At 37.6% G+C, this 25,511-nt stretch overlaps 1 protein-coding gene and 1 pseudogene across 1 annotated transcript in view; both read right to left on the reverse strand.

Annotated features, from left to right (window-relative positions):
- Positions 1-25,511, reverse strand: part of ARID4A (AT-rich interaction domain 4A) — a 64,391-nt gene that overhangs the window by 8,367 nt on the left and 30,513 nt on the right. Inside the window, exons 12-21 of the mRNA XM_044917840.1 lie at positions 19,774-19,846; positions 18,564-18,658; positions 18,313-18,410; positions 17,555-17,786; positions 13,075-13,322; positions 10,496-10,693; positions 6,530-6,614; positions 5,592-5,733; positions 2,326-3,459; positions 1,499-1,603 (exon numbers count right to left, since the gene is read on the reverse strand). Coding sequence (XP_044773775.1) covers positions 1,499-1,603; positions 2,326-3,459; positions 5,592-5,733; positions 6,530-6,614; positions 10,496-10,693; positions 13,075-13,322; positions 17,555-17,786; positions 18,313-18,410; positions 18,564-18,658; positions 19,774-19,846 — 2,410 coding nt within the window. The remainder of the gene's footprint in view (positions 1-1,498; positions 1,604-2,325; positions 3,460-5,591; positions 5,734-6,529; positions 6,615-10,495; positions 10,694-13,074; positions 13,323-17,554; positions 17,787-18,312; positions 18,411-18,563; positions 18,659-19,773; positions 19,847-25,511) is intronic.
- Positions 1,687-2,254, reverse strand: LOC110590536 (annotated as a pseudogene).

A 25,511-nucleotide genomic window follows, 5' to 3' on the forward strand; every position in this document is an offset into this window, starting at 1 on the left:
CTAATCCTCAGATCCCCTACAAGTTTCTCTACTTGATCCAATAATGTCTTTTGTAGCAATAGGATCCAGGTGAGAATCATATGCTGCTTTTGTCATGGCTCATAAGTCTCCTTTAAATCTGCAACAGTTCCTCTTTTTTTGACTTTTATGATCTTTGCAATTTCTTAAATTACAGACCAGTTATTTTATAAAAGATCCTTCAGTTGGAATTTGTTGATGGTTCCTCATGATTATATTCAAGTTATGCATCTTTGACAGGAATGTTACAGATGTGCTGCTGTGTTCCTGTTGCATTCTGCCAGGTAGTACGTGATTCCCATTTGTCCCATTACCAGTCATGTTCACTTTGATCGTTTGACAAACGTATCTGCCAGGCACTATGACATTATTCAGTTGCCCTTTGTAATTCCTGCTGCCTCTCTATTCTCATTTCCCATCACTCCTCCTCTATACATCTGTACTGTCCAGCCACTAGCCACATGTGGCTCTGAGAACTTCAAATATGGTTCAAAAGTTTTCCTTTGAAATGCCTTTTATCTTGTATAAATTATATGCTCCCTCCATCGGATATGTATCTACTATAACCTAGAATTTTCCTTTCAGACTTGTATGAAGGCATGGTTTGGAGATAAAACTTTAATTTGTCAAAATCAACTATGTTTATTTCTACTATATTCTACAACTTAGTTTTATTCCATATTGTACAGAAGTCTTTCTCATGTATTTTATTCATACTGATTTACTTATCTCCTTGTTTCCATAAGAATCTTATCTTGTTTTAAAAATACCATGATACTATTTAGAAATCAGCTTTTCTAGATTAAAGTAAACCATTCCATTCAGAAATGTAAACTTAGGGCGCCTGGGTGGCTCAGTTGGTTGGGTGACCGCCTTCGGCTCAGGTCATGATCCTGGAGTCCCGGGATCGAGTCCCGCATTGGGCTCCCTGCTCGGCAGGGAGTCTGCTTCTCCCTCTGACCCTCCCCCCTTGCATGCTCTCTCTCTCATTCTCTCTCTCACATAAATAAAATCTTTAAAAAAAAAAAAAAATTAAAAAAAAAAAAGAAATGTAAACTTAATCTGCTTTTACCACTAAAGCAAATATTGCTTTCCTATTATTCAAGATCCTCAAATACATTCCTCAATATTAAACCACTTTACATAAGAAATACAAATGAAATATGCATAAAAAATAAATCACAGCTATCCCAGCTCTAAATAAAATTGACAGGCCCCTTCAGATTAAAAATGAGAAAATTGCTATTCCCAGAACATAATAAACCAAACATTAAATTTTTTTTTCTTTTTATTAAGTAAATTCTACCCCCAACGTGGGGCTTGAACTCACAACTCTGAGATCAAGAGTCGCGTGCTCTACCAAGTGAGCCAGCCAGGTACCCCTAAAGCAAATTTATTTTTAAACTGACACAAATGATCAAACCAACAAAATGCTGAAAATATTAACACTATGCTAAAGGCAGCATTGGAAAGCACCAACCTGTTCCATTCTTTTCACTTTTGGCTACAGCACTTGTTCGCTTTGGGGTACGCTTTTGCTTTTTTGCCAATAATCCACTATTTCCATCACTTGGCCTTTTCTGACCTGAAATAAGGGGAAAGAGACAATTGAAAAAATATATACCTATTTTGGATACCATTCATTTATTATAAAAGAGAGACATGGAAATTAAAGGATGAAAGATTTCACAATTTCAGTGGAATGGGCAGCTTCACATGATGCCATTTCAATGATTTATTCAGTCTACATGCTTTCCGAGAATGTCACCATCTCTAAATAAAAAATAATCCTTGTCGTCTAGAACGACTTTGGTGCCTCCATATTCTGGGAGAAGAACTTTATCTCCAACTTTCACGCTAACTGGTTGAATCTCTCCACCCTTATCCTTTAGAGCCCGATCCAACAGCTACTTCTGTTGCTTGCAATACTTCTCCATGAGATTTCTCTGGAAGCATAATGCCTCCTTTGGTTACAGTTTCAGCTGCACTCCTTTCAGCTAAAACTCAGAGAGGGGAAGAAACTTTCTAAACGCCTATGTTGCCAAAACTCTGGCCGCCGCAGTTCGTACCCCGCTCTCGAGCCAATGCCACGGCAAGAGCAGCTGTAATTACTCACTTGTCTACTCAACATAAATTTCTAGATATACTTCTTTTTTAAAGGCAGGGGAAAGGAGAGGGGGAAGTAGGAAGGAAAGAATGAATAGGAGGGAGGGAGGGAACTTTACTGCTCAAGCATTCCTAAAACTCTGAACTTACTAATTTTGGGGTTGAAAAGAAAGGCTGATATTCTCCCTAGAAAGTCCTTACCCTTCTCTCTGTTTTCTCTTTCTTGAACAATTATACTACAGGTACCAGAGGCAACACTGGCTTCAAACCCATTTGCTGATTCCCTCTCACAGAGACCTTCTTGAGATTCTTCAGCAATGCTATCAACTTCAATGGTTATGTCACTCTCACTTTTTATACTTCGAGACTCATCTTGACTGAGAGTAAGTGGTGAAGCTACTGAAAAGTTATGTTGTACTACAGGAGGTAGGGCAGGTGGAATAGAAACAAGAGAGTTAGACTCAGAGCTTTCAACTACTACATCTTCAATACTGGTCTTATCCTTCTCATCCAAATCATCCAAATCGACTTCATGGCAAACCAAAGTCTCAGGCCCAATCAGAGGCATTGCATCCTCGTCTTCTTTCAGGGGAGTATTTACAGTTTCTTCAGCTGGACTGTCAGATTTTTCACTAGTCAGTTCTTGAATGCGTTGGTTTGACTCGGCAATTAATGACGGCATTCCTTCATTTTCTATTTCAAAATGTTGTTCAGAATTTAAGTTTTTCGTTCCCTCAGATGCAGCACAGTCACTGGTCTTTTCTTGAGATATGCTGTTTGTCATTTCCATTCCATTCTCAATTCTTATTTTTTTCTCTGGTGATGACTGTCCCAGTATTTTCCGTTTCAACTTTTTTTCTTTTGCACATTGGTCAGTTTCATCTTCGGTAGTAGAAGAAAAGGTTTTACTGTCTAATGAAGAAAATTCTAGACTCTGAGCTTCTATATGAGGTTCACTTCCTGCTTCATCCTGGCTAAATGATGAAATCTTTATAATTTCTAAAGAAAGATCTTTTGTCTTGCTTCGTCTTCCCTTTCCCTTAGGAGATTTTTCGGCCTCTTTCTTAACTTCTTCTACGTGTTCTACTTTATTTCCAAAAATCTGTACTATTTGTTCGTTCTCTCCAACTTCTAACTTCAGTGTTTCTAAAGGCTGCATTTGCGTCCTTTCGTTTTCTTTTAATATATGTGCAGCAATCTTTGGGTTTTCTTCATCTAGTTTATCATCACTTAAATTTTCATTTTTTTCTAGTTCTTTAATATCAGGAGAAAGTTCTTCATTCATCAAATTCTTTTCTAAAAGGTCTTCTGTTTCACTATCAGATGAGCAAGAGTCTGCAAAAGGAAATATATTACAAAGGTTTCTATGTTAATTACCAGTGTAACTTTAGAATAAAAATTCTACCAAACAAAACTCTTAACCATTTATCTCTGAATGCCTCCCTGTAGAAATTTCTGATAAATCATACATTTGTGCCAAAAATGGGGGTACTTCAAATTAAACTCCATGTAAAAATACAATACATTGAAAATATTACTATCTCAATTCTATAAAAGAACTATTTTGCATTTTTCACTAGTATCATGTTTAGGCTATGTTAATCCTTAGAAAAATCAAAGGACTAGGGGCACCTGAGTGGCTTAGTCGCTTGAGCATTCCACTCTTGGTTTTGGCTCGGATAATGATCTTGGGGTCGTGAGAGTGAGCCCCACGTCGGGCTCCACACTCAGCAGAAGTCCGCTTGGGATTCTCTCTCCCTCTGCCCCTTACCCCTGCACGCATTCTCTAAAATAAATAAATAAATCTTAAAAGAAAAAAGAAAAATTAAAGGACTAGTACTGAGATTATATTAATGCATTAGGTGGTTTGATCTGAGATCTAATAGGTACTGATTAATAAATGTGATGGCATTTTGTGTCCCTAGAAAGAACTATTTAAAATAATTCTGGAAAGAGATGTACAAAATGAGCAATTTGAATTCCCAAAACTTTTATGTCTTTTAACCAGAAGAACATTTAAAGTATAGGCAAGCTTTTTTTTTTTTTAAGATTTTATTTATTTATTAGAGAGACAGAGAGAGACAAGCAGTGGGGAGCAGCAGGCAGAGGGAGAAATAGGCTCCCTGCTGAGCAGAGAGCACAACCCAGGGCTGGATCCCAGGATTCTGGGATCATGACCTGAGCCGAAGGCAGACCCTTAACCAGCTGAGCCACCCAGGCACCCCTAGTCAAGCTACCTTCTTACAAAAGAAATCATTCTCATTAAGTTAAAGAATTTTTAAAATAATAAAGTTGGGCTGTAAGACTGTACAGGATCTATAAAAATATAAAAATTCTGGGGGCGCCTGGGTGGTTCAGTCGTTAAGAGTCTGCCTTTGGCTCAGTCATGATCCCAGAGTCCTGGGATCAAGTCCCTTATCAGGCTCCCTGCTCTGCGGGAAGCCTGCTTCTCCCTCTCGTACTCCCCCTGCTTGTGTTCCCTCTCACTGTGTCTGTCAAATAAATAAATAAAATCTTAAAAAAAAAAAAAAATTCTGCCCACATGGCGATCATACTGTAAACAAGTTCAAAAAGGCAAACTTAAATGTATTTTAAGTGAAAAGGTATATGGCTTTGTGGTTTTATCATATTCAAAATTTAGAATCCATTTGTTCTTATGTTAAAAAAGAACTTTGGGAGTTGAGCAAGACTGAGACTACTGTGTAATTTCATAGGTTGTACACTGCACAAGAGCATGCTATCTAAGGACACCTTTCACTTGGTGGACATCTTGCATTTGTGTATTATGACAACTTCCCAGCAGATGGCAGTAAAGAGGTAGGAGCAGGCCCTTTTCTAATTTACACACTGACACCATATGGACAAATGGCAATCTTGTAGTTCAGAAGAGCTTTTTTCTTGAAGGGAGGGAAAATTTTATTTAAGACCACTATGTGACATTTTAAATTACATGGGAAAGCACATGAAGGTAGAAAAGGGGAAAGAGTTAAAAGCAAAATAGAGTATGTTCACTTGTACTCATCACAAAATGCCTATACCACATTACTTTGTGCTTTTGGAGATTTTGGTCTCAGCTTTGTTGAAATATCCTATGTGAACAGCACTGAATTACAAGAAACACTGGTGCATGTTTTGAAAGACAGTGTAGCACAGAGTAGGATGCATGACTTGTCAACCCATCTTCTTTAAAATAGAATATTCCTACAATACTGACAAGAAATTCCCAAATTAAAGTAAAACATCACTAAATTTTAAGTAAACATCTACTAAAATATTTTCTTCAAACCCAATTTTGTAGTTTATAGATTAAAAAGTTTAGATGACTTTCTATGAGTCTCTCCACAAGTGAAGTTTTATTATTTATATTATTGATTTTTAAAAAATCAATGATCCTCAAAATTGAGCACCTTCCATTCCATTTGACAGAGGTGAGCTGTCTGGCATATTGCTTCGAGCACTTCTGGTACCTGATTTTCCTTCACTGTTTGGAGTCTTAGACAAACCATACGGCATGTTTGATGAAAGTGTAGATTTTAAAGGAGGTCGTCCTCGTTTTGACTTCTGCCTCTCCTCATCCTTCTTTTCATCCTTTTCACTGTCGTCTTTATTCTGGGTAACAACAACAAAATGTATGAGAAGGGCCAGTGCCTTAGAAAAAATAAACGTTCTACTTCTCCAAGGAGAACCGTAACTCAAAAAGGTTATGTATTTTATATGTCAACTCTTAATTTGTGCTTATAGAAACATTAAAAGTAGTTTTCTAACACAGTGTGTTTCTATGAATATGATAGTGTACAGTTTGCAACACTGCAATTACATTGTGAAAGCCAGAGTCCATGCATTAGAGAGATGTACAACTACTCTGTACTCTCCCCCTCGTTCCTTACTACTCCCTGAGCACCATTAAACAGGCAAAACACTAGGTGAATCTCTATAGCAAAGGCTGAAAATCAAGGGTGTGGATGTGAGTACAACTAGCCAGTGGGTATGTGTATTAAAATCTAGTATTAGCTTTAAAGACAGTTGACTTAAAAAAAATCCTAAAATCTGGCAACCCTGAGTCTGCATCCCACAGGAGACTGGTGAGTTCCACCCCCGCTTGATGAGGAATGTGTCCTTTTTGTCACTATCAATCCTGCTTTACCCTTTTTCTGTAGAGCCGCTATAGACATTTGAGTTTGAAGCCTATATCCTAAGGGGTCCCTGGTTTTTATCTTTCCTGAAACAGTGTGATAATGTGTTTACATTTTTTATGTTTTTAGCTTCTGGGTTGTAAGAGAGAAAATCACAACTACCTTAAAAGAATCAAGATGATTATTACAATGAGAAAACAAGATTTATAAAAAACAGTACAATATAAATAATACCTATACTTATCATAAAGGATATGACTCTATATACGTACTTTTGCTTTTTTCTTTTGTTTTTTCTTTGGTCCACCTTTGTCCAAAGGCCAGATTATCCTGTCAGCCTTCACCCATTCATCATACCTTAAAACAAAGAAAAAAATTAAAACTTCACAATACCTTATTTGAATGTACGCACCAAATAAAACAACAGTGACAAAACTAGAGTTTGGTTCTAGTGTTGGCAGAAACGTGATGAGCACAGGGGCCGGCTTGCTGGTGAGGTGCTTTGTAGACCTGCCACCAGCAGGAGAAGGCAAGAGAATTTCTTGGGGTAAACAAAGTTAGATAGAAGAAGAGCTAGGTGGGCAAACTCTATGCAGATTCACGACTGAACCACTTTTGGTTTCCACAACTGCACTTTTGTTTCCCATAGATCTGAGCCTTACTGAAATACGCTTATGCTACACTGCCATTCGCTCTGTTGACCGAATAATGCAAAGAGAAGTCAGGTGAATTCATATTTGTAATAGGATCAAGTTCCAGGTTTATTTATATAAAGTCCCTGTCAACTCTCTTTTCCTCCCAGAACTCTACAGCCTCCAGTATTTCTAATAAAATTTTATTCTGAACTATGTCATCTCTAAAACTCAGAAATTTTTTAGAGATATTTCATTTCCTTTATCCAAGTTTATTCTGTTTACCTCAAATTGAAAATTCATTTCCCCTATACCTTCTTCCAAAATATTAACATCACTTTTAAATTGCAACATAGTCCAAGTTACTAATCCGGGGCAAATAAACTTTCTAGAACTAAATACCAGTTCTTATGTAAACATATAGGTATTTATAGAGCTCAATCAAAATCTAAAATCTAACCATTTAAGCAAAAAACACTACAGGCAGTTCTTGTTTTGAACTGCACCATGTTAATGAAAAGCACCCTCACACTTTGTAACCCAGTTACCATGGTGCCATGCAAAGTAAAGACATAGTTCCAATATCCACATTTTGGTTGACACAGGACCATGACTATCTATACTACGGTTTGAAAACTCTTCCTGGACTAACCCAATACTTTCATTTTGCCAGGCTTTTAAGTATCTGTACATTCGTACCTCATTTAGAAATATTCATTCATTTGGACATTTACTGAGGGCTTACTAGCATGCCAGGCGCTGTATGAGGAAATATGTAGAGAATAATAGAGAAGAAGAGGAAGATCCTTCCTCTCTGCAACTTGCAGTGTGGTGTGAAAGACAGTTAAATAAGTATAGTCTGGTAAACGCAGTAAGAGGGTTATTTAGGGCTATTTATGTATCTGGTCCAGGGCTAACAAAGGAGTAACTGCCCAATTCCAAAATTCCACAGGACATACCAGACAACCAAGAAGCACAGGTCTAATCTAGAGTACACTCGGTCCAGGCCACACTGGCCTGGTCACCACAGTTATGTCATGTAGGTGGCTCCAGCATTAATAATGCCAACCGGGGGTGATCCCAGAATTTCTCAGCTACAGACCAGAACTCCCCTCACAGTTGCACATGCTACCCTGTTGTAGAAATCCAACTGGATTCTCTAGGAACTAGTGATTCTGTTTCAATAAGCAGACCAGAATTATACTAGCTTTTAAGAGTATGGAAGGACAATGAAAAACCACAAACCATGTGAGTAACTCGTTGGGAAGATAACCAACTAGGAAGAACATGAGCATATAATAAAATGACTGTTGAGAGAAGTCAAATAGTAAAACACTAAAAAGATGAGCACAAAGGATGATAGGAAGGGGACATTCCAGAAAGCGGAACAGAAGAACAGCCTCACACAGAGATAAATAAGAATGGATGGCAAGGAACTGAACAGAAGCAGAGGAAAAATGACGGTTATCGTGTGCTATAACTGCAAAGGCAGTGACTCAGGGCTGACAAAATAGCCCCCATCCCGACCCAATTCAACAATACATGCATACAAAACAACAGACCTCAGAGATGGACTAAAGAATTTGCAGAGAATTGTCGAATCATGTTGTGTGCCTGAAACTAGTATGTCGTTGTATGTCAACTATAAACATTCAAGAAATATTTTTTATATTACAGAAGTTTCGGGGCGCCTGGGTGGCTCAGTCGGCTGAGTGTCCGACTCTTGATTTCGGCTCAGGTCATGATCTCAGGGTTGTGAGATCAAGGCCCGCGCCCCACCCCCCACCAGGCTCCAGGCCTAGCAGGAGTTTGCTTGAGATTCTCTCTCCCTCTGTCCTCGCCTTGCTCGTGCTCTCGATCTCTCTCTAAAATAAGTAAATAAACTCTTTAAAAAAATTTTAAAGTTTCTAGTGTTGTCAGAATTGTGACGGGCTTAGGGACTGGTTTGAGAAATTTTAAAGTTTTATATGCTATTCATTAAACCCATACTCTTAAAATGATGCAAAATGAAAGAAACCTAACTCTCCGTCACTAAAGAAAACAGTCAACAGGGGCGCCTAGGTGGCTCAGTCAGTTGAGCATCTGCCTTCAACTCAGGTCATGATCTCAAGGTCCTGAGATCAATCCCCACGTCGGGTTCCCTGCTCAGCGGGAGCCTGCTTCTCCCTCTCCCTCTGCTGCTCCCCCTGCTTGTGCTATCTCGCTCTTTCTCAGTCAAATAAATAGAATCTTAAAAAAACAGTCAACATTTATTGAGCACATACTACATGCCAAGCACTGTTCTAAACACTTTGTATATTAATACAGGTATTAAGCATTATTTCTCACAACATCTCTATAAAGCAGGTACTTTATCTTCCTCAATTTAGAGGTGAGAGAATTGACACATAACAAAGCATACTTCCAGTACGTAGGGAAACCTTGAAGCACATTGGCTCCAAGCAAATACAGGGCAAGCAGAGATATTAAACACACAAGACTTTCCAAAAGAAAGAGAAAAGTAGTCCCTGACATTCAGGAACTTGCCTAGTACTGTCAGCGACAGAGCTGATCCGGCACTCATAGTTAGGTCCTGTTGTTCTCCTGTTGGACATCAACAATTTCACAGAACATGAGACAAGTCTGCTCCATGACCAGGATGGATCAAGACAAAAACAAGACCACTTTGTAATAGTGCCTAAATACAGGAAAAAAGGGGCGCCTGGGTGGCTCAGTCAGTTAAGCATCTGCCTTCAGCTCAGGTCATGATCCCAGGGTCCTGGGACCGAGCCCCGCATTGGGCTCCCTGCTCAGTGGGAAGCCTGCTTCTCCCTTGGCCTCTGCCCCTCGCCCTGCTTCTGCTCTCTTTCTCTCTCTCTCAAATAAAATCTTAAAAAAAAAATAATACAGGAAAAAAAGACACATTGTCCAAGCCACAAAAATGACCTACATCCTTTTTATCTTGAATGACTTGCTGCTTTACCAATTACAACAGTAACCTTGGTCTAGTCTCTCCTTTTAGATAAGATTTATTAAGATAACCAATCATAGAATTATCACCACTTCATGACCATGTCCAATCCAGAGCAAAGCCCACTTCCTTAAACCCTCCCCCAAATCACCTAACAAGCTCAAACTGAGTCTTTTCTAATCTTTTTAAATTAACCAATTTAGAATTATTACAATGCTTGATACAAGCTTGATTTTGAATAAATGTAATAAACAAACCACTTGCACCACTGAGAGCTGCAGGCCTGCCTCCCTGCCCATGTCCTGCAGGATGTTCCCACAAAATCCTGGGCTATTGCTGTTCCCAGAGGCAATGCCCTGGACTTTCATTAATTCATCTAACACCCTCTGAGATGCCCCATGGTATCCCATACTCTGTGTTCTCCCTCACTGCAAATGAGTAACCAACCTATTCAACTATAGATAGGATCTTGGTGGGGTGGGAGTACTGACATAGCTAGTAAAACAGTGGGGATGTTGAAAGTTTTGGAGGATTCACATAAAAGGTGTGCTTTATAAATACCTATATACCATTTGCTTTAGTCCACAACATTAAACTGATCTTTCTGAACCATGTTAAAGAAATTGCAATAGTAAGAAAATAGATTTCTTGCTTACCTGACATTCCATCCATAGTAATGTACCAAGTATAAAACTTCTCCATCATCAATTTCAGTGCTCTTAATACTAGCTTCATAGATTTTCTGCGTTTTCCCTCGACCATATTTTACTTTCACTTTGGTTCCTGTTAGGCAGGGTTCCATGTCTTCCTCATCTTCCTCCCCTTCAGAGTCACATTTGCTTTCAGTTTCTTCCCTGCGGCAAGTTATAACATTGATAATGCTACTAATTTAAATGGAGAACAAACTAATATATGCTAAAAGAATCCAACATGTAGAATAGTCAAAACCTAAGTATTACCTTAATAACGTGTCAGTGGAGGAGGAGAAGAAGGAGGAGAAGGAGAAGATTTTTATGGACTACCTACTAAGGAATTTATTTATTGTGTAAAGGTGCACTGTACCACAAGTAAATCTATTATTTCTTAAAGGCCAATCAATAATCACAGTTAATGATGATGTAGAGTCTGATTAATCACTTTTGATAAAACAAAGGTCCACATGCTTTGAAAAAGTCTTTAGGATTCATACTCCAGTGCCACCTTATTATGTGAAAATTATCTAGCTTGTAACTTCCTGCAACTAAATTGTCTTAAAGCTGCTACTACTCAATTTTGGAATGGTTCTTCAAAACTGTTCTAGTGGGCACAATAATGAACAGGGGCTATCTACCTTAGTAACTATCTTTTAAACTAGTTTATATTTTAAAGGTTACTCTACCCTAACAAAGAAACAATAGATATTTGAATATTAGGTTACTTGTTGAAACTGTGAGATAGCACCAGGGGAACAAAGCTTTGTGTATCTTGTATTGATTTCTTGTGTTTTTACTCCTCTCCCATCAACTTTTCTTTGTTTCAAATAATCAGGTATAAAAGAGATTGACATAGGGAGGTCCACAATATTTTTAATATTTTTACAAACAAAACATTCTGTATTAACCTTGGTAAGGATTCAGAAGAGATCTGCACCAAAGATCATTCTAGTGTCCTAAGAGTTTTAAATGCTTCAGAGGAGGCATTGTGCTTTAATAAACACAAGGCATTAATTTGGGGACCACTAGGGGAACCGACATGAAGAAGCTTTTTCAACCCCATCTGCCCTGGGAATATTTTATCTCAAAGGACACCTTCCAACATCTCCTGTTTCCATGATTCCTGTTATAGAATGAGAATACAGACTATGTTTTTCTATATATTCAATCTTTCATAAAAGGGAATATTGTTCTTCATATTCAAGTCTGTGAAACTTTCTCTAAAATTAGTATGTTTCTTCTACTTATCAACTATAAAGGCTTTTTAAACCACACATTTTATATATATGTGTGTTATGTGTTTTATGTATTATGTACATATAACACGTATTTTGATACTTATTTTTAACAAAACTTCAAACTATAATTAAGCCCTACTTTTTTTAAGTGGTTCACCTTTGCTTAAATTTATTGTCCAAATTTTGAAATACTACATTCACATCATTATATTCAACTCCAATTATCTCCTCCCAGCTTTCCTAATACTAATCCTACTTCACTACAGAACTTTCTTTACTCACTAATCTAACTCACATGTAATTGTGATAGGTCTTGTACCTATTTTTACTGATTCATAAAATTACCTCTTCCACTCACCAATCATTCCTAATTTTCCAAGTATTTTCTCAATGGTTAATTTTTGGATGGGTGTCAGCCACTAGTTGGATGCAGCAGGCTACTCTTCCCCAATTTTCCTTAACAACTCAAATTTCTAGAAAATTTATCATATAATGTAATAATTGAAAAGTAACTATGGAGAAGAGCTTATGTTACAAGAACATGTGTTATGCTGTTGTTGCTGAATTAAAATTCATTTTTTAGTAGCATATAAAAATTAGTAAATCCATCTGACAACACAGAAATGGCCAACTAAACACAGTCGGACATTACTTTGATCTAGCTGGACTGCCTCATCTTTGGTTATTTTTAAGTCAGTTCAGTCCATACATGTATAATACATGGAAAAAAAATACCAACACTCAACAGCAAACAGGATGAACATTAAAAAAAACTGAAATTTATTGGTGTGATGTGGGGCAAGAATGTATTTTCCAAACTAGAATCAGGGGTGCATGCCACTTATTCCAATACAATAACTTGAAAAAGAAAAATGTCTTAGATCAAGCTAACACACAGAAACATCTGCTAGTACTGTGCACCCATGTGTTTGTTAGCTTTCCCACATTGTACCTTTTTTAAAATGGAATTTTTGCTGTCGCTGTTTCCTCTTGTCCACTTCCTCCATTTTTCTCCAGCTCCCTTCCCTGCTGTCAACTGCAGGACCTTTCTTTTGACTGGGTGGCGCAGCCTTCTTTGAGGCCACTGTTTAGGGCACAAGTGCTATTAAAATGGTGCGACCAGTATATTCTCCAATTCCGAAAGGCGATACACATCATCTTCACAATGTGTCTCACCTTCATCAGACAAGAGGAATGGAAGTCCCAATAAGAAAACATTCCCTCAAACCTGAATCTCTAAGCAGGAACAGAGCGCTGCTGTACCCCAGACAGGTGCTTCTGGAGAACAAATATAAGATAATGTACCTCTCTTGGCTTTTCTCTTCCTCTTCATCTGAGTCTTTATCAGAATCCTCCTGCTTTTTAATTTTCTTCTCCTTTTGCTTTGGTGTGTTTTTTCTCCCCAGTAGTAGCTCATTTTCTTTTTTCTCTGCGGTTTCATAATCATCAACTACATCCTTATTTTCTGTATCATCTTTTAATTTGTCTTCTGTTTTCTCTTCTTCAATTTCCTTTTTAATAGAATGTGCATCTCGAGCTATTCTCCTTCGTCCCTAGTAGAAGAGGTAAAAGCTTTAAAATAGCTATCACTACAAACAAAGGGGGGGAAAAGGCAGAAGATGCTTCTTTTTCTTATACCTTCACAGCAATGACTAGTCATCTCTCTGGCTTGAGACATGACAATGACTACGCATCAACCCTTGTGTACTTCTCCTTTCAACCCATGCAAATTACTTAATTATGTCCATGCCTACCATGATCCTTGGCTACATACTACAGAAAAAATAAAAATTTCCTCCTTTGTTCACTACATTATTTTATGTCACTTTTAATATTTCTTGACTACAATAAATTTTAATTGTAGTTGACATACAATGTTATATTAATTTCAGGTGTACAGCACAGTGATTTGACAATTATATACATTATGCAGTGCTCACCATGATAACTGTAGTTACCATTTGTCACCAGACAGTCATCACAATATTATTGACTATATTCCCTATGCTGTACTCTTCATCCCTGTGATTTATTTTATAACTGTTAGTTTGTGCCTCTTAATCCCCTTTACTTATTTTGCCTATCTCCACACCCCTTTCCCTCTGGCAACCACCAGTTTGTTCTCTGTATTCATGAGTCTGTTTCTGTTTGTTCATTTGTTTTTAGATTCCACATATATGTGAAATCATACAGTATTTATCTTTGTAGACTTATTTCACTTGGCATTATTTTATCCCACTTTTAATATTTCGTGACTATACTGAAAGTTCTAAAGTAATTAACTAAATATCAATGACACAAGTCAATAATAATTAAATAATAAATCAGCCCCCCTAAATTATGGACTCTTTAAAAGCTCTGTGATCTCTAATTCTCCCATTTTTAAGATAAAATTTACATTATCACTTCTACGTGACTACATTTTAAAAGGACTGAACTGGGGCACCTGGGTGGCTCAGTCGGTTGGGTGTCCGACTCTTGATTTTAGCTCAGGTCATGATCTCAGGGTTGTGAGACTAAACCTCCGCATCGGACTCTGCACTGGGTGTGGAGCCTGCCTTAGATTCTCTCTCCCTTTCCCTCTGCCTACCCCCCCAAACCCTGCACTCTTGCTCTCTAAAGAAAATAAAAATAAGTTTAAAAAATAAAAAATGAAAGGAGTGAATTGCATCAATGGCCAACAAGTGAGCTGATTTTTTGAGTATCTGGAGAGCTCACTGGGCCGGCAGTGAACTTGTTCTTCCCCCAAGAAGCTTTAATCTAGGGGCGCCTGGGTGACTCAGTCGCTAAGTGTCTGCCTTCGGCACAGGTCATGGTCCCAGGGTCCTGGGATCGAGCCCCACATCGGGCTCCCTGCTCCGCGGGAAGCCTGCTTCTCCCTCTCCCACTCCCCCTGCTTGTGTTCCTTCTCTCGCGGTCTCTGTCAAATAAATAGATAAAATCTTTAAAAAAAAAAAAAAAAAGCTTTCATCTAGCCTCCTGCGTGCTCAACTGACCATGAAACTGGTGAGCCATTTCATTCTCTCCTAAATTCTCCCTCAAGTCCACCTTCTCACACTGACAAGAGTTCCCCTCTACTTGGAATAAAATGAGGATAGAAAAGGGGTCAACAACTTAGGGAGCACTAAAATACATTACAATTAATATCTCAATAGAACAGATGTTTTCCCTAGATCCTAACTATGTGCTATTTAAACTTCAGAATTGGAAAAAACATGTATTTTTCTTATCACAAAGAACTAGAATGTAGGTCCCATGAGGGCAGAGACTGGGTCTTATTCATTTCTATATCCTATGCACAGAGCAGCTGTTCTTTAAATACTTGTAGGTAAATGAATGAAAACAACTGCTATCTATCAGACTTTAGGCTTATATACCTTTGTCCCAGAAACCCACTTTGATTTTATTTTTATTTTTTTAAGTTTATTTATTCAAGTAATCTCAAAACAGGGGGTTGAACTCACAACCCCAAAATCAAGAGTCGCCTTCTCTTCCAACTGAGACAGCCAGGCACTCTAGAAATCCCATTCGTAGAAGTCTGCCTTCTATATTCCGACAAATGAGGAGGAATTTTTACAAGGATATTTATTGCGGCATTTTTTTTCATCGTAAAAAATTGGAGAAAATCTTAAGGACGGTAAATCTATGGTACATCCATACTATGCAGTACTCTGCAGATATTTTCCATAAGATGAGGAACATCTTTAATAATAAGAAAGTATGGGGGCGCCTGGGTGGCTCAGTCGGTTAAGCGTCTGCCTTCGGCTCAGGTCATGATCCCAGGCCAGGGTCCTGGGATCAAGCCCCGCATCGGGCTCCCTGCTCAGCGGGAAGCCTGCTTCTCCCTCTCCCTCTGCCTCTCTCCCTGCTCATGCTCTCTCTGTCTCTGTATCTCCGTGTCTCAAATGAATAAATAAAATCTTTAAAAAAAAAAATAAGAAAAGAAAGTATGTCCAAAATACATATAATTGGGGATATTATTCAGTCTTAAAAAGGAAGGAAATTGTGACACAAGGATTGAACCTGGAAGACATTATACTGAGTGAAATAAGCCAGTCAAAAAGGACAAAACTGTAAGATTCCACCTATATGAGATGAGGTCCCTAGAGTAGTCAAAATCCTAGAGACAGAAAGTAGAATGGTGGTTGCCATAAGCTGGGGAGGAGAGGAATGGGAAGTTACTGCTTAATGGCTAATTTCAGTTTTGCAAGATGAAAGAGGTACTGGAGAGGGACAATGGTGATGAGCGCACAAAATGTGAATGAACTGTACATTTAAAAATGGTTAAGATGAGGGGCGCCTGGGTGGCTCAGTCATTAAGCGTCTGCCTTCGGCTCAGGTCTTGATCCCAAGTTCATGGGAGTGAGCCCCAATTGGGCTTCCTGCTCCGCGGGAAGTCTGCTTCTCCCTCTTCCACTCCCCCTGCTTGTGTTCCCTCTCTGTGTCTCCCTCTGTCAAATAAATAAATAAAATCTTAAAAAAAAAATGGTTAAGATGATACCTATTATGTGTATTTACCATAATATTTTGAATTAAAAATAAAAATTAAAAAAGAAATGAAACAAACCAATTTGAATGTTTCATGATGTTTCACTTACTGGATGGTGGTTAAAATGGAGTTTTAAAAAATGGTTTCTGAGCAACTAAAAGAGGTAATTTCATCTCCTCTTTCACTAAATATGATTTCACTCAAAAATAAGATCTAAGAGTAACTGTACTCCTTTGATAGTGTGATATTTTTTCTCCTAAAATTTGATAAATCCTACCATGTAAACACCATTCACAATGATCAAAATAGTGGATAACAATCTCTACAAGGGACTTATATACCAGTGGAGCAGAGTTAGAAGATAAAAGCAGTGTGCACGTGGTAAGGCGAAGCATAAAAAACTGCCATAAGAAATGTATGTGCAGTGTGCTGTAGGGTAACAGAGAAAAAAGATCCCACCCAGTTGGAGGCACAAGTATTATGAAGAGGAGATTCATTCACTCAACAACTATTTAATAAGTCCTTACTTGTAGATCAAGCACTAATAGATCAAGCACTATTCTCGATGCCTGGGATCTGTCAATGAACAGAATAAAGACTAATCCCTGCCCTTCTGGAGTGTGATTCTAGTGCAGACTGGGGTAAAAGAAACAAATATAATTAAGAGAATATAAAGTAAATTACAGATAAAAAGAGCAACATTAGAGGGATTGCAAATACCAAAGAGAGGAGGTAGATTACAATTTTAGATAAGATGACCAGGATAAGCTTCAGTGAGGGGACTATTTAGCAAGACTTGAAGGAAGTAGGGGCGCTTGGGTGGGTCAGATCGTTAAGCGTCTGCCTTTGGCTCAGGTCATGCCCCACATCGGGCTCCTGGCTCAGCGGGGAGCCTGCTTCTCCCTCTCCCCCTGCCTCTCCCCCTGTTCATGCTCTCTCTTTCTCTGTATCTGTGTGTCTCAAATGAAAAAATAAAATCTTTTAAAAAAACAAAAATTAAAAAAAAAGAAAAAAAAAGACTTGAAGAAGGTAAATATGTGAGACTGACCCCAGATGAGAATGACTTGAACAGACATAAATAGAAAACAACAGGAGGAATGGTTTTTCAGCTAGAAGAAATAATATTTATTATATTTAGAAAAAAACAGCCAGACTAGTCTGCCTAAAGCACAACTCAATACTGGAAAATAAACTAGGTTCACTGGACTATTTTTGTGTATATCTGAAAATGTCCATAATAAAAAATTATAAGTAATGTTTAAAATAAAGCAGATAAAACTAATATTAACTACTTACTCTTGGAGATTTTAATTCTATTTCTTCTCTTTCACTTTCACTGTTTGAATCAATATTTTCCTCAGGTTCACTCTTCACTTCTACTAAAGGCATTTCTTGATCTACTTTTAGAGCCTCTTCCATTGATTCTTCTAAGTCTCTTTTTTCCTCTTTTACTTTTGGTTCATGGTGGTGAACAGTTCTGAACTGAATATTTGCAGAGCGGCAGTATTCCTCAAAACCATAGAGATACCTAAACAAACAATATTTCATTTTAGGAAATCTTAGTCTTTACATTTAACTTGAATATTATTAAATACACACAGATTTTTAAAAAGTAAAACCTAAGACTTTTTTTAAAGTACTTTTTCTGTTACTAATTTCTCAGTGTTTTATACAGGATTATCAACAGAAATATTGATCATAAAATTTCTTCCTGAAAAATCTGCAACTGTGATAACTGAACATAGCTATCATAGTTTTGATATGAAGGCTATTATTCACCATAAGCACTATAACTCTATAACATGTATCATCATTTCAGACTATTAACACTGCTGGATCCCCGACTTTGAAAAGGAAATCAGGACAACATGAAAAGGAGTAAAGCCGACCTGGTGCAATGAAATATCGTTCAGTCACACGTCTCTATTAACCTAAACCTTTTTATACACTTTCTCTAACTTCAATGTTCTTTCATGTGTTCTTGTTTGTTAACAAATTAAATGGAAAATATTCCTGTAATATGTATTCTTTGATGAATAAACTATACTACTTACTTTCTATAAGCAGTTTTTACATTGTAGGAAGCAGCTGAATTCAAAATAGGAATGCCAAGGTCCATATAAATTTGCTTCCATACAGCACCACTATCAATCTGGAAAATTAAGTTTTTATTTGTTAACATTTATAAAGGGAAATAATCTTTACACTAATATTCTAGGTTCATTAAGAAAATGTGTTTATTACCTACAGTGCATATAACAGTGCAACATTAGATAAGTTAACTTTTCATTACATCCTTACTTACATTGTCACATCCGCCTTGATGATAAACCAGTCTAAAGAGTTTGAAGAGATTGAGATCTTTATAGCCCAAAACAGGTGGTTTGTTGATTGGAGTACCTTTTTAACATGAAGGAATGGAAAATGCTGTTACAAGGCTATCAGTACAAACCTTTCCAATTTCTAATTTCCCAAGTTTTATTAATCAGAAGCATATATTTAAAGGCCCTTAAATTATGTAAGGCAACACAAAATATTCTCTATATTCTTTATACAGCATTGTGGTGGTCTCTAGATTTACCTCTATGACTAATAAAATCACCTGTCATTGAATAGGGTAGAACTAAAACCTACAACTGCAAGGCACAGCCAGCAATGTTGCTGGTTCAAGAAGCCTGGGCAAGAACATACACAACGGAAAGGGTACAATTTAGGGCATAGATCCATTTTCACTGCTTGAACACAAGTGTTAAGACTGTTAGCAGTAACCTGAAGGATGATTTCTCAAAGTCACAGAATTCCTAGGACCAATTTACTGGAGGATTTTCCAGGACTTATGTAAAGTCAAAAAGTAGAATAATTTATAAAGGCCATATTTCTTTTAACTCCATTAGAAATCCTATTCTAGGGGTGCCTGGGTGGCTCAGTTGGTTAAGCGTCTGCCTTTGGCTCAGGTCATGATCCCAGGGTCCTGGGATAGAGCCCTGAGTCAGGCTCCCTGCTCAGCGGGGCGTATGCTTCTCCCTCTCCCTCTGCCGCTCTTCCTGCTCATTCTCTCTCTCTCTCTCTCTCTCTCTCAAATAAAATCTTAAAAAAAAAAAATCCTATTTCTATTTAGATAGGAATTGATCTCCTACTTTGTTTCATTTGTTGAGACCAAGGATCAGGCTAGTTTACTCCCTGCAAAGATAGCATTAGTAACTAATGGGCATGTAGATTAATATGACGACTGTTCCCTTTCCATTACTGAAATATTATTTTAACACTTTTTGGTTTTATTAGTCCCAAATAGACTAAGTATAATTATACCCATACAATTTTCCTATATATTTCTGCTCAAAATAAGTATTAATAGTTGTTTTTATTCCAAATACTTATTTTCAACTGTAACTGATTCTTAGGCTTTACTTAAAATCCAAATTTATATACCCATGATTCTAATAAAAATAATGCATAAACCTACAATGTAAAACTGTAAAAGAAATAACTACTTTTAAATAATGAGCATGAAATACCTCTGTCTTCCATAAACTTATAAAGCTGTTGGAGGAAGTTGTCCCTCTCTTCAGGATCAAGTTCCTCCTCAGGCTGTAAAGTATATAAATACATAGAACAATGAATAGGGTGAGATACAGTCTTCTTTTTAAATTTTTTGTCATTGTTGTTTTATGAACCCAACATAAATTTTAATAAAGCTGGAAAATATGAATTTCCTCCAAACTCTACAATGCTAGACTTTAGGTCATATTTTTATAGAGTTGATTTGATGCAACTGTCAAAATACATAATCTCTACCCTTCATCCATCTATCAAGCCAATCCTACCCTTGAATATCAATATAGGGATTAAGACTAGCCATGAGGGGGGTGCCTGGGTGGCTCAGTCATTAAGTGTCTGCCTTCGGCTCAGGTCATGATCCCAGGGTCCTGGGATCAAGCCCCACATCGGGCTCCCCACTCCGCAGGAAGCCTGCTTCTCCCTCTCCCACTTCCCCTGCTTGTGTTCCCTCTCTCGCTGTGTCTCTGTTAAATAAATAAAATCTTCAAAAAAAAAAAAAAGACTAGCCATGAGGAAAAGGTTCAGGAATCAGGTAAGAGTGTTTTTACCTCATTTGGTTTAGTTTTTTTAAAAATCCATCAAAATAGCATGTGGTCCACACAAATGTATTGATAGATAAGCACAATAATTACAAACATTATTTAAAAATAACCCACATACAAATGTTAAAATTTGTTATTGAATGAATATAAACTAGAGGTTGCAAAGTCACATGGCAAAGGTTTTTTTGTTTTGTTTTATTTTGATAGCACAGCGGTTTAAAGAAATTTATATATATTTAGGGGCACCTGGGTGGCTCAGTCGTTAAGCGTCTGCCTTTGGCTCAGGTCATGATCCCAGGATCCTGGGATCGAGCCCGCATCGGGCTCCCTGCTCGGCGGGAAGCCTGCTTCTCCCTCTCCCACTCCCCCTGCTTGTGTTCCCTCTCTCGCTGTCTCTCTCTCTCTGTCAAATAAATAAATAAAATCTTTATAAAAAAATAAAGAAATTTATATATATTTAAATGATTCATAAAATTTCACTTTGTCTCAGGCCCCACCATCCCTTCTTGTATCACATTAGCCTGCTTTTCTCATTTGCCCTTCTTGCACAGCCTCTGTAAATAAGACTTTGCAACCCCTGAAAAGAAAATGAAAATTATTTAAGGAAAGGAACTAGATACCTAACCCCAAATTAGTTCCTGGGGGATGGGGAATCAATGGAAACATCATGTAAAAAAAAAAAAAAAATCTACTCCTACACGTACCTATTTAAGTGTTAATTTTACTAATTACGTAAATCTAATGATTTCTTCTTACAATGTCAAAGTCTTGGCTCTAGTCAAACAGATTATAGGTTTTAATAAAATATTCCCTTTCCTGATAGACTACTTATAAACTAATACTTGGGAAAATTCTTATTTAAAATTTAACAATACTGTGGAGAAACAAACAAAACACTAATATCTTTCATCCACATAAATTATAATTTCAGAGTACTGCTTTTCTACGTTCTAAAAGAAGAATTTAGATTTTTGTCTTTCAAAGCCATAATCAAAGCAAAAGCAACTATCAGCCAATAGCGTATTCACTGTCCAGAGGGGAAGAGGTCTTTTAAAATTATGTAGTCTTGAAGAATTTTAATCGCTAAAATATAGCAGCCAGAATCAATGAACATGCAGTTGATTAAAATATATAGTAATAAAAAAAAACATGAGGCAATCAACAGAAAGAGAATAAAATCTTTCAGTACATTCACTCAGAATGATTTATAGCACTGGAGTACTTTGAGTTTTAACAAATACAAAGAAACTAAGTCGAAGTTCTAAGCTCACAAATTAGCAATACTGAATTAACAATCAGTACAGAGTTAATAGGGGTCATTACTAAATGTTCCAATCAAAAGATAGCAGTTTTTTCCCCATGTGAATTTAAAAAGTTTTGCTTTTGCAAGGTAATTAGAACAACTACCAATGAGTTAACTCAAAAAAGAAAAATAAAGTAATCCACTAGCCCAAGAACCATTTCAAATATTATTTTTAAAGACTTCTGGTATGGGGGGAGGAAAAAAACCTTATGCCAGATTGCCCCTATGCTTTGCTTCTGCCTCATAATTACAATATTTTCCCCTCAGACCAATACCTCATTTCCAGTAGTTTTGATCTGGCAGAATTCAAATAAGACCACTGTATCCAATATACATAAAAAGTATTTTTTTCAAAAGGCACTGACTTGAAATCAAAATTTTTTCCAAAAACAAGTAAAAAAAAAAAAAAAAGAACCCATCAACTGCAAATTAGGTATTTATTAAGGTTGTACCAAACATTTCATAAATTCTTACTAAGTTTTATAGATAGAAATTGGTGTTTTAAATACATTTGATTTAAAAGTTAGTGGATGTCCAGGGCACCTGGGTGGCTCAGTTCACTAAGCATCCAACTCTTGATTTCGGCTCAGGTCATGACCTCAGGGTCCTGGGATCAAGCCCCATTTCAGGCTCTACACTCAGTGGGGAAGTCTGCTGAAGATATCCCCTCCCCCCGGCCCACTCATGCACTCGCACTCTAATAAATAAATAAATCTTTAAAAATAAAATAAAAGTTAGTGGATGTCCAAGAGTGTATGAAGTTCCATGAGAAATTATGGCCATAAAATTCTAAGTTCAGGTGCAGTTAACAAGTGTAAAAACAAGACATAAATGAATAAAGAATTCTGTTATAAATACCTGCTTGAGAAGAAATTTATTTTCCACAAGAAAAAAAGATGAGGCTAGAAACACAGTTTAAAATTTACCTGATGGTCTCTGCAAAAATTAAAACTGCTTAATTTCTTAAAATAAGTAATTCTTCACAATCTTTTTTTTGCAAACAGCTATGTTATTAGTCACCTTGGACTAAAACTGCATATGCTAGAAAACGCCTCCAACTGGAAGAATCTGCCTTTACAGCCTTTGTATGGGGGCTCATATTTCCTCTCATGGTGTGCTTTCTCTGTTCGTATTTTTTAATGCAGTTCTTTTTTTTTTTTTTTTTTAAAGATTTATTTATTTAAGTAATCTCTATGTCCAACGTGGGGCTCAAACTCCCAATCCCAAGATCAAGAGTTTCATGCTCTACTGACTGAGCCAGCCAGGTGCCCCTGTTCATGGTACCTTCATACCTGTAGTATCTCTCTCCTGGTCAATAACCACAAGGTGTTGCATTCTTAAAGGGTTTTAGAGTAATATAAGCTTGTAATAATGGTACGTAAAGTCCACTAGACTGCTGATATGCCTTCTTTCCTTCATTCAGTCAAGGATGTGAAGAGGAATTATGTACCCAGTAAAATGTCAGGATGGAGAACAGGGTTAAGGATATGGAAGAAGGATGAACGTGATCATAATTTCAAGAAATTTATAATTTTATTTAGCATCAATATATACTACCCAGTGTTATATATGTAGTTGTGCATCTATCTAGTAAAATGTGACTTTTCTGACTTTGGAAACTGTATCTTCAAATTCAGTTCAGACATTTATTGATGTCTACCATAAGTCAGGGAGGGATATGCAAAAGTACTGTGATTAAAATGAGAAGACATGGTACTTTCTACTTTTGACCCTCTGACTCTAGCAGAGGGTGTAGCAATGAAAAACAAGCCAATGTAATACAACATTAAAACTGTTGCAAAATACATAAAAAAATACAGGAGGGGGTCAGTGGTTCTGCTGGGGATGGAGTAATAGTGGTTATATTAGGGAAAGCCTCAAAATGTGAAGAGTGGAGAGCCCAGGAGCTAAAGCTAACAGCATAACCATGAGGCCGGCAACGGCAGGCTGTGATTAAGAAAGCACTTTTTGGGGTGCCTGGGTGGCTCAGATGGTTAAGCGTCTGCCTTCGGCTCAGGTCATGATCCCGGGGTCCTGGAATCGAGCCCCACATCGGGCTCCTGGCTCGGCGGGAGCCTGCTTCTCCCTCTCCCTCTGCCTCTCTCTCTGCCTCTCTCTCAAATGAATAAATAAAAAATCTTAAAAAAAAAAAAAAGCACTTTTTAATGATATGCTAGAGAATCAGAACTGGAATCTGAGAGAGCTGGAGAGGAATTGTATCAGATTTGTGCTTTTAAAAGCTCTCTGCCAAGAATGAGTTTGATGGATTGGAAGTGAAAGGGCAGTTATTACAACAGTCCACAAGGAGGAGGATCAATGCTTGAATTAGTCTTGCTCTCCGATGATGGAAAGATGACCCCCTACTCCAGAAGGAGAAAGAGAGAGGAATAAACGCTGAGACTCTTTTCAGTTTGTTATTCATGTTTATAATCCTAAAGGTTCCCACACATTGTAAGGGCTCAAAAGGTTAAAGACATGCCTATTTTACCCACAATTTTATCACCAGGGACTGGCATTTAGCTAAGACACTCTGTTATTATGTGAATGAAAACAATGTCTGTGAAAATAAACTGGGGAGATTTTCTTCGATTATTTCACATTCGCTGAGTTTCAGAGCTAGCATTAATGATAATATAAATGCAACAGGAGTCAAATAAAAGAAAAAATAAGAATGGCTGAGAATGGGGGCACCTGACTGGTTCAGTCGGTTAAGTATCTGCATTGGGCTCAGGTCGTGATCCCAGGGTTCTGGGATAGAGCCCCGCATTGGGCTCCCTGCTCAGTGGGGAGCCTGCTTCTCCGTCTCCCTCTGCCCCTCCCCCACTCATACTCTCTGTCTCTCTCTCAAATAAGTAAAATAAAATCTTTTAAAAAAAAGAAAAAAAGAATGGCTGAGGATGTTCTAAAGTCACAGGTCGCTGTGGCACAATCACTTGTTAGCATTCACTTCATTCTTTTCCTAAATACATGGTTCAGAAAATGATTATTCATTCAAAAATGGTGTGAATTCTAGAGAAAGATGGGACTTTCTGCATTTTACTGGGATAAGAGATAAATAAAATACCTGTTTTTGCTGAGCTATTAACTTACCTAGCTAGCAAATCTCCTCCCCAGAACACAAATTAGGACAATATACAGCAAGTGTCCAAATTGCGAAAATATGTCAGTAAAAGATGATGCACTTTACACAAAGCCCCTCACACCCATGTATCTTATACATGGTTCTAAGGAGTAGGTCAGGATAGTTTCTTAGCACAGAACAGATCAGAGCCACAAAAACCAACATTTTGAGAGTGCGAAAGGGTATAACTAAACTTGATTTTTGTGCTTTCACTTCACTGTACTGTATTGTATGTGAAGTACACGTCTTTTGTTGATGGGTATCTCATTGCTCATGAGACCCTACAGGTATCCTTAATAAATTATTAATGATTATATGACACCTTCTTCCTTTCTTAAAAAAATACATTCTAGGATACTGTGCTTATTTTTCCATACCAAAATACTGTTTTTGTGAGTTAATGTCATTTTGGACAACGCAGCTCCTTTCAGCCCGCATGCTGCTGCTACAGCACCCCCTCTGGCCCTCTTCGTTGGCTCCCCTTCTCACCCCATCCCTGGCACTCCAGCACGCATCTTCTCAACTCTTCAGTTCTTACAATCCCTTGATCTTCCATCCCCCACCCCACCTACTCCAAAACAAAGAGGCTGAATTTGGGAGTCCTCTGCAGCAGGTAGATTCTGTTGGAGCAGAGGAGGTAATAAGACAGTGCCCTCGAAAGCTCTACTCTGGAGAACGAAGCACTGCAAGAAGCACAACAGAAGTGGCACCTCTGAAGCTGCCCCTGGG

This window comes from Neomonachus schauinslandi, chromosome 9 (genome assembly GCF_002201575.2).
Source record: "Neomonachus schauinslandi chromosome 9, ASM220157v2, whole genome shotgun sequence".
Classification (NCBI taxonomy): domain Eukaryota; kingdom Metazoa; phylum Chordata; class Mammalia; order Carnivora; family Phocidae; genus Neomonachus; species Neomonachus schauinslandi.